This window comes from Sceloporus undulatus, chromosome 2 (genome assembly GCF_019175285.1).
Source record: "Sceloporus undulatus isolate JIND9_A2432 ecotype Alabama chromosome 2, SceUnd_v1.1, whole genome shotgun sequence".
In the NCBI taxonomy this organism is placed as follows: domain Eukaryota; kingdom Metazoa; phylum Chordata; class Lepidosauria; order Squamata; family Phrynosomatidae; genus Sceloporus; species Sceloporus undulatus.
In genome coordinates this window covers 15178782-15188820 of record NC_056523.1, presented here as the reverse complement: position 1 = coordinate 15188820, position 10039 = coordinate 15178782, and the positions used below count along the sequence as shown (strand labels likewise).

The following is a 10039-nucleotide window of genomic DNA, read 5'->3' as shown; positions in this document are numbered from 1 at the left end:
GCCCAGAACTGGACACAGTTCTGGGCACCACAATTTAAAAAGGATGTTGAGAAACTGGAGCATATCCAAAGGAGGGCGACTAAAATGGTGAAGGGTCTGGAAACCATGCCCTATGAGGAACAACTTAGGGAGCTGGGGATGTTTAGCCTGGAGAAGAGAAGGTTAAGAGGTTATATGATAGCACTGTTTAAATAATTGAAGGGATGTCATATTGAGGAGGGAGCTAACTTGTTTTCTGCTGCTCCAAAGACTAGGACCCGGAGCAATGGATGCAAGCTACAGGAAAAGAGAGTCCACCTCAACCTTAGGATAACTTCCTGACAGTAAGGGCTGTTCAACAGTGGCACACACTCTTTCCTTGGAGTGTAGTGGAATCTCCCTCCTTTGAGGTCTTTAAGAAGAGGCTGGATGGCCATCTGTTGGGGATGCTTTGGCCCTTATCAGATGAGTGTGGAACTGGGGGTCTTCTGCACTGGGTGATTCGAATTCGCGTTATTTCGCAAAGTACTGTCATACCTGGGAGCCTTCCCATTGGACAGGATTCAAATTGGCCAATCTGCATTCGCGCGAAGTGCATTCAGTGCAGAATGTTTTGTCACACCGGTGCTCAACAGGAGGATTGGCCGATTCGTATCGCCCCCCTCGCACATGCTCAGTGGTGCCCTGCATGGGTTGCGACCTTAAACGCTTCCAGGGTGAAAGGGGAGGTCACGTCATGACAGCCCGGTAAACAGCTGGAGAGCCAGCTCATGCACATTAACAATTGCGATACAACGTGCCCTTACTGTTTCTTCTCTCATCCTGCTTGGTTTTAATGTTACCATGACCTTCCCTTGCAACAAATTACCATGCCCGTTCTACGGTGTGTGTGGTGTGAGGTTGAGTATGTATTCTGGGGGGGGGGGGGAGGAGCAGTCCAGCGGCTGTCAAAGAGGCTGGATGGCCATCTAAGTCAATGGGTGCTTTGATTAAGAGTTCCTCCTCCTCCTCCCGGCTTGGGATCCAGCCTGGTGCACCCAGGCAGGGAACAGGCGCGGGGCCGCTAGAATCGCGGCGATCGCCGCCGTTCCAACGGCCTCCTCCTCCTCCTCCCGGCTTGAGAGGCAGCCTAGCTGGCTCCCAAGCCGGGAGAGGAGGAGGAGGCTGCTGGAACGCGATTCCAGCGGCTCCGCACCTCTTCCCTGCCTGGGAGCAACTAGGCTGGCTCCCAAGCAGGAGGAGGAGGAGGAGGCTGCTGGAACCAGATTCCAGCGCCCCCGCGCCTTCCCTGCCTGGGATGCAGCCAGGGATGCCTCTCAAGCCGGGAGGAGGAGGCCGCTGGAACCGCCCCCCCCCCCGCTTCCCTGGAACCGGCAAGAGGAAAGACCCACCGAAGTAAAAATTGGGAATCTGGGGGTCTTGCAATGGAATTCAGGACTGGGTAGTCACACCAGACCCATTCACACTGAGATCGAACAGAGCCCCAATCCAGGATATCGCCAATCCCCTTATCGGTGCACTGGCCAACACGCTCCAAAAAGAGGAGCCAGTACGCATTCAGTTCGGCAGCTCGCGCATTCATGTGAGTGCGGATTGGGCCATTCGAATGTTGGTATGATGGTATTGTGCGAAATAACGTGAATTCGAACCACCCTGTGCGCAAAACCCCCAGTTCCACACTCATCTGATCTGATTTAGATTTTCTGCATGGCAGGGGGTTGGACTGGATGGTCCTTGCTGTCTCTTCCAACCCTATGATTCTAGAAGGAACACTGTTTAATAATAATAATAATAATAATAATAATAATAATAACAACAATAATAATAATATAGTTTATTTATACCTCCTGCCTCTCCCACGGATCGAGGCGGGATTAAAACCTTAAAAGACACTTAGTACAATTTACAGTCAATACATCAATAAAATACTAACACTGAATTTACCAAGAATTCCTATTAGTTCTCTAAAAATTATAATTCGTCCATTAGCCAACAATCAGAGTCAAGGAAGAGCAGTCGTCATAACCTTTTTATATGGAATTCAGTGGATAAACCCACCGGAAGAGATTCGTTTTGAGTGCCTTCTTAAAGGCCTCTAAGGTAGTAATGAGATGGATCTCTTCCAGTAGGTCATTACATAATCTTGGGGCCATGGCAGTGAATGCCTTATGTGAAGTTGTCATTAACCTGGTGATAGCCCAAATTAAGCCCTAAACTGGTTGAATGAATGGGGATTGAAATCCAAATGTTTAAAGGACTTTATCACACAGGAGGGAAGTGCCCAAATCCCATGGATAAATGGGGTTTAAATCCAGGAAAATCCCACAAAAGCAGGATTGTTTGCAGACAATGTCAGGCTAATTGAGCATTAATGTGAAATTAACCTGTGCAGAAAGTTGCAAAACCGCACTGCTTTTTTACTTTCGGAACATCCCAGAAGTAAAAAGCGGTGTGATTTTGCCCACTTTCTACATGGGTTAATGTCATGTTAATGACATTAATGCCCTACATGTCTGAAAACAATCCCACTTTTGCGGAATATTCCTGGGATCTAAACCGCATTTATCCATGGGATTTGGGAACTTTGCCTGCTGTGTGATAAGGTCCAAAGACAAAAATCTTATTAAAAATGAATTAAAATTAAATTCCTTCCAAAGTGCCACCCCAGTAGTCTAGATGGCAGGTGAGCACAGACCCCCCACGCCCCCCAAAAAGGATTATTTCACCAAAACACTCTGTAGCTAGTTATATGGCAGAGAGGGGTTGGAGGAAGGTCATTTTTTCCATCTCTATTAAGCAGATACAAGCTCACTTATTGCAAATTGTTCTCCATTCCAAAATTATAACCCTGCCAGAAAAAATAAAATAAAACATAAAGATCTACACGAACAAGCAGGCTCATTACAAGATATCACTGCCTGTCCCCTTCTTCCCTTTTCATATGAGTGTTCCAAGCACAATGCCTCCAGCTTTGTCTTCTTAAGACATGAGAGCTTGGTCTTCATTACCTGTAGACAAATAATGGATGGGTATCTTCAAAACAGTCATTAGTTATTTAAAGCAAATGCAACATTTAGGCCAATATCCTGCATGCGCACGTAGCTGTGCGTGCACAATTCCATGTCTTCCCACCGTTTGGCATGTGTCAAGGTGCGGGAGGGTTCCTGCTGTTGTTGTTTATCAGTAGGGAAAGAAGGAAAAGGCTGCAGTTCAGACCATGGAGAAACAGCTGATCTCAACTTATGAGAGAGGAAAATAAGGGTGTGCTCTCAAAGTGAGTGCACTGCCTTTTCCTTCCCCCAGTAGCGAGCAACCAACCAGGCCTTCATGTCTGAATTTCCTCCCCTCTCTCTACTTCCTCTGCCCTTTGGTATGAAGGAACATATATATGTATATGTACAGTTTTTGGATGGAACACAAAGGCAAGAGAATGGCCCTCTCTATCCCCATCCAAAAAGGAACTTACATATGCATATGTCACTAACAGGATGCTAGCTCCAATCCTACAGACACTTTTCGGGGAGGAAATGCCATTGAATGTATCAGGACTGAATTCTCAAAGCAGTAATGGATGAGGATTCCATCTGGATCTGTCCTTGGATTGCTTTCAAGAGAAAAGCTTAGCAAATTCTGCATGTTTTACCCTCCCTCCTCTTCTTCTTCGCCTAAACATCTTATCTTGGTCGAAAACCTAAAGTAGAGAAAGAAAAGAAAAAGAAAAGATTGCAGTAATTTATTCCATGAATATAATTTGGATGTGGTTTGTGGTGCTTTTTGTTTGTTTGTTTGCTTGTTTGTTTGTTTGTTTGTTTGTTTTAGCAAAATTTATAAAACTCAAAGTGTAAAAAGAAACTCTAAACATTGTTGGTCTTTCAATTTCATCTCTAGATGGTCAAGCAGCCTTTCGCTCTTTCTTGGAGTCAGAGTTCAGTGAAGAGAACCTGGAATTTTGGATGGCATGTGAAGAATACAGGAAGCTCCGTGGCTGTGAGAAACTCCAAGACAACGCTCGGAAAATATATGACCAATATATCACCATCCATGCCCCTAAAGAGGTAGAAAACCCTTACAGAGGTGTTCCAAACTCTGCATATCCAAATTGTCATCTGAATTAGTTGTTCTTGTTTCTGAGATGGAACTGATGCATTACAATAAGGGTGAGGAATCCACAGCCGTTGAAGTGTTCCCAGACTACAGTTCCCATCTTCTCTTAGCACTGGCCATGTAGACCAGGTTGATGGGACCTGGAGTCCAACAATAGCTGGATGGGGCCAGATTTCCCATCTTTGATTCAGGAATTCTTCATAAATCTCTCTCTCTCTGTGTATTCTTCCCAATTTTGTTCTCAAAGGAAGTAAGGAGTAATTTTAGTGATTTTTTTCCTGCTGCAAGAAAGTCGTTTGGAAACTTTGCTGATTTTGAAAACTATTCACTGTTCAGGATTTATTCTGTGCAAAATTCGCACATGGTTTTCTTTGCAAATTCTGCACATTTTCTGTGCAGAAGATAATAATTCTGCTTAAATATATAAAAAAATAAAATGCTATTTCCTGCACATAAAATGCTATAATTGAAGATTTACTCTGTGCAAAATATTTTTTTCAAAGCACACAAAACATCATTTTCTATGCAGGAAAAAGCATTTCCTGCAAAAACATTATTTTCTGAGCAGAAAATGCTAATTCCTGTGCAGAATATGCTATTTTTGTATCAATATTTTTTGCACCATGGGAGAATTTTGTGCAGAATGAATCTGAAATTGCAACGATTCTCATCGGTCCAGGATTCTTCCTCCCCCCCCTTTTTTTTTCTTGACACCTGAGAAACATGTTTTCCATTTATTTTTCAACTATTTTCCAAATAGTATCATAGAGTTGGAACAGACTTTAAGGGCCATCAAATCCAACCCTCTGCCATGCTGGTACTGCGGTTATGGATTTGTGACCAAGAGCTATGGATACATAGCTGGTCTGTATTCAGTAAGATGATATTTTTTTCCTGGACGCTTATTTTAAATGCCTCCCAGAGCTAGCTGGATTAGATAAAGTTTAGGTTGCAATCAGGGTGCAAGGAGGAGAATGTTTCCACCCCATTCCCGCTCATGAGTGAATGTACAACACTCTGAAGCAAGAGCCCATCACAAGGCCCTGTTACATCCTCCTTGCATCCAGTTGGAAGCTTTTGCCTGATCCAGTGGCTGGCTGTTATGGTAGAGTGGGGAAGTTACGCAGACATAGCGAAGTAGCGGAGCTAAGATTTTGCCATTCCGTCTATCTATCTATCTATCTATCTATCTATCTATCTATCTATCTGCTTGGTTCTCCCATGTTCATTACTCCTTTGCTGTAAAGTCTGGAAACCATGCCCTATGACAGCCTTTCTCAAATAGTGGGGCGGGCCCCCCAGGGGGGGCGTGAGGCTCTGTTATGCAGAGGTGTACTTATAACAATTTTATAGACAAATGATACTATTTACAGTTGCGTGGGGGGGGGGCGCAAAATGTTTTCTTCTTCCTAGGGGGGGAATGACAGAAAATAATTGAGAAGCACTGCCCTATGAAGAGCAACTTAGGGAGCTGGGTATGTTTAGCCTGGAGAAGGGAAGGTTGCGATGTGATATGATAGCCTTGTTTAAATATTTGAAGGGATGTCATATGAAGGATGAAGCAGCTCCAGAGACTAGGACATGGATTTAAGCTATAGGAAAAGCAATTCCAGCTCAACATTAGGAGGAACTTCATGACAGTAAGGGCTGTTCAACAGTGGAAGACACTCCCTTGGAGAGTGGTGGAGTCTCCTTCTTTGGAGGTCTTTAAACAGAGGCTGGATGGCCATCTGTCAGGTGGGCTTTATGTCTTCATGGCAGAATGAGTTTGTATTGGATGACCCTTGAGGTCTCTCCCAACTCTATGATTCTATGGCCTGGTAACAGACCACCCCTTTTCATGCTGGATTGGGGCCAGGGCAACCTCACCAGCAGCCCTGCAGCCCCAATCCAGTGTTTATCCAGGCCAGATTTGGCTTGGAAAAGGGGTGTCCTTGTGCCTTAGGTGTCTATGGCACCCTGGCGCTAAAGAGGAGAAAGGCACGGCCACCACAGCCGATGATATCAATACACAGGTTTAAATTGTTTTGTGCTTTTAAGGTGTTGTGTATTGCTCTGGATCCTATACTGGGAGAAATGTTCAGCCACCTTCAACAGGTGCTTTAAAATCAGAAATGCAAGTTGGATCAATCGCCTCACTGACATGAGAACCACATGCCACTACTATTTTTATCAAGAGATACTTGCACCTTGCAGAGGAGAGAGCTGGAGAGCAGATACCAATGAACTGAGAGGTGCAGAAAGTGACACCAGCTCCATAGTTGTGAAGTAGAAATGGCACTGCATAGGAAAGATTGTTTTTGGACTGCAGCTCCTGTATTCTCTCATGGCTGGAGAACTCTGGCCAACAGTGTGTCTAGTATATTTGACACTTGGTGTGGATCATTTTTTAATTACCACCCACTCCCATTTCTCTTCAACAGCCTTTTGCAGGGCTGGTGAAGCTGCTGGCCAGGAGGGAAAGGGAGGCAACTCACTTTCCCACCTGGCCAGCAAAGCCACCAGATCGAGAAGGCAGCTCTTTCCCACCAGCTCACTGAGTGTCACCCCTAGTGTGATATGCACCCTTGCATACCCCTAGTGATGCCCCAGACTCTGAGAACTATAGTGTTTTTTTTAAAGAGCTTTCCAAAGGTTTTTTCTGGTTTTTCGGGTTATGTGGCCATTTTCTGGAAGAGTTTATTCCTGATGTTTGGCCAGCATCTGTGGCTGGCATCTTCAGAGAATGCCGGCATGGAAGTGAGTGGGGTATATATATTGTGTGACCCTTGGTTGAGAGGAAGTGATTTACATTTTAACCTCTGTGTTGGTCTGTTGTGGTATGGCAAGGCCTCAGGGTGTCCATTTAATTAGTGATCCATTGTCTGCTGTGAAACCCCCTGACCCCCTTGATCCAGCTTTCCAAAGCTTTGAGAAATGGAGCACAAGGAAATACAAGCATTAATGTCATCTGCAATAATGTAATTTGCCAGAGTGTGAGGGTAATGGACTCTTCTTCGTCTGGCAAGTTATCTGGCATGTTAATGAGGCTTTAGTGGTGCTTGTGATAGATTAGCATAATGGAAACCAGAAAAGGAATGGAATTCCTACTTCACGCCAGCAGTTTAAATGCTAAAATGCTTCATAACAACACCATTTGCATTTTAAACTACAAGCTAAAAAGTGTGCATCAGCTGGCAGAAGAGCACTTGTTAAAAGCTTCAATATGTTTTACAAATTGAAGCTATGCATTCATAAACAAGCACTGAGTAACCTGAAGAACTCTGTGTGTGTGTGTGTGTGAGAGAGAGAGAGAGAGCGCGCGCAAAGAGCCATCCAAACCATTTCTGAAGGCCCCCAAAATAAAGACATTGTCCCCTGAAAATAAGGACTTTATCACACGTGGGTTTCAAACCACAATTTTAGCAAGAGAACGTCATCTTTGGCGATACCTATTGCACGATGTTGCCTCCGACCCATTGCTGCTGTTCCTCTGCAGCTCCTTTGTGCTCCCTGGAACGGGTGCCATAGCCGCTGCATAGCAGCTTTATGGCGCTCCTTTGGCATGGCGTCATCTAAACACAGCGCCAGAGGAGCACCGTCCGCTATGTGGTGCAGCACATGGCATCATACCACTGTGGGGAGTAGTCGGGCTTCCATTGTGTAGACGCCACACCCCGACTCTGCCCCCAGGCCAGCCTTAATGGCCGATCTGCACAGGCCCTAAATTACATTCCCATAACTTCAGAATTGAGTTACAAATTTTAAAAAATTAAATGAAAGGATTGCTGGGTAAGGCACAAGGCAGGATAGCGAGGGAGAATGGGGTAGAGAGAGTGCAGGACAATCAATGGCACAAAAAGCCCTTGTCACGCTACTGAAGAGTTATGCCATAATACAAATGCCAAAACTGGTATATTTTCATTCTTTTTAAATAATGCAATTGCAGCAAGACTGAAGCAAGACTGAAAGTCATGTGATAAAGTCCTAAGACTTCTGCCCTCCCAGGGAAATTCTTTCTTCAGTTCCCAAATTTCTAGCATTGTAATTACTTAAAGCTTTGGTTAAACATTAGCAAATACAGTTTGAGCATCCAAAGAAAAGGAGTAGGCAAAGTGAACGAGGCAATAAGAAGATCGCAAAAAGAACAATTTTAGATGTGATTGATTTTGGTTGTAGAATTCAAAGACAGTCTGGAGAATCAGTATACCAAGATAACATGTAACTCCTTTAAGACTAACTGAAAGAAAGAAGCTGGTAGCATGAGCTTCCTTTGACTTAAGTCTAATTTCCCAGTTGCATGAAATGAATCATCCAGGGACAGGCTTATATAAGTAAGTTGTGCTTAAGAATGTCAATAGGAATGCAGAACTTTGTGGATATGGAGATGAGGTGACAAGTTGAATTTGAATGATGGTCATTTGGGGGCAAAGTAGGAGGAAGGATGTTTCCTAAAACAAAGTGACTGGATAACCTTGTGAAGGAATATTGGAAGGTAATATGGGAACCAGGGAGGAGATGTGATGAACAATACATCCTGCTTACATAGGTCTCTGTCCCTGGATGATCCCCTTCATGCATCTGAGGAAGTAGGCTCAAGTCTAGGAAAGCTCATGCTACCAATTTATCTTTTTCATTTAGTCCCAAAGGTGCTATAAGACTGCTTTGAATACTGATTTTCATTATATCAGTCACCTCTGCAATGCTAGATATGTGAGGATGTAAGGAAAATTTAATGGGGATGGGGGGCAGAATTCTTATTTGGAGAGGCAGTGGTCTCATTTTGCATGCTCTTCCCAGTAGCTACACCCCCTGGCAGAGGGACATATTGTCTTTGTACTCTTACTCAGCTGACATCAACAGCAAGCTGATGCTTGAGTTAGAAAACTCCAGACCATCTCTTTCTTGAGATGGAAATCACAGGATATTTGTGGGTGTGTTTCTGACTGTTTGCTTTCCTACTTGAAATTCTTGTGAGGAGAGAGAGGCCCTTATCAGACGAGTGTGGAACTGGGGGTCTTCTGCACTGGGCGGTTCGAATTCACGTTATTTCGCACAATACCATCATACCAGCATTCGAATGGCCCAATCCGAACTCACGTTAATGCGCGAGCTGCTGAACTGAATGCGTACTGGCTCCTCTTTTTGGAGCGTGTTGGCCAGTGCGCTGATAAGGGGATTGGCAATATCCTGGATTGGGGCTCTGTTCGATCTCAGTGCGAATGGGTCTGGTGTGACTACCCAGTCCTGAATTCCATCGCAAGACCCCCAGATTCCAATGTTTACTTCCGGTGGGTCTTTCCTCTTGCTGGTTTCAGGGAAGCGGGGGGGGGGGCGGTTCCAGCGGCCTCCTCCTCCTCCTCCTCCCGGCTTGAGAGGCATCCCTGGCTGCATCCCAGGCAGGGAAGAGGCGCGGGGGCCGCTGGAATTGCGGTTCCAGCAGCCTCCTCCTCCTCCTCCCGGCTTGGGAGCCAGCCTAGGCTGCCTCTCAAGCTGGGAAGAGGAGGAGGAGGCCGTTGGAACGGCAGCGATCGCCGCGATTCATGCGCACATGCGCATGGTTCATATTCCAGAGGCGGATGGAGCCAGGCTTGCACTTGCTTTCTGCAGAGGGAGAAGCTACAAATGTTGCAAACAATCAATGTTATGTTTTTACCAATTTTTTTTGAGCAAATATGCGAATGATTTGTCTTCTTGAGCAGATACAGCAAGGGAAGCAAAGGGAAAGCTAATGTTGCTTTTAAAAGCAAAAAAAAAAAAAAAAAAGCATGGCAATCCCATCCTCTGCCTGGGACAGGGACAGATCTGACCCAAAAGCCCACAGGTTTATTAAAAAAGAGAGCGTGAGAGAGAGAGAGGCATCTCTCTCCCTGCTTCAGCCGCTGAAACCCCTGTGCCTGGCTCTTTAAAAAGGGAGGACACTTCCCCCGATGCCCTGCAAACGTCACCATGACGATAGCTTGATTGGCAGCGGCCA

General features: G+C 45.1%; 1 protein-coding gene across 3 annotated transcripts in view; it reads left to right on the top strand.

Annotated features, from left to right (window-relative positions):
• LOC121920324 (regulator of G-protein signaling 8-like) overlaps positions 1–10039 on the top strand; it is a 58533-nt gene that overhangs the window by 45013 nt on the left and 3481 nt on the right. For all 3 annotated transcript variants that reach the window (XM_042447457.1, XM_042447456.1, XM_042447455.1), the window contains one exon: positions 3868–4034. In XM_042447457.1, coding sequence (XP_042303391.1) covers positions 3868–4034 — 167 coding nt within the window. The remainder of the gene's footprint in view (positions 1–3867; positions 4035–10039) is intronic.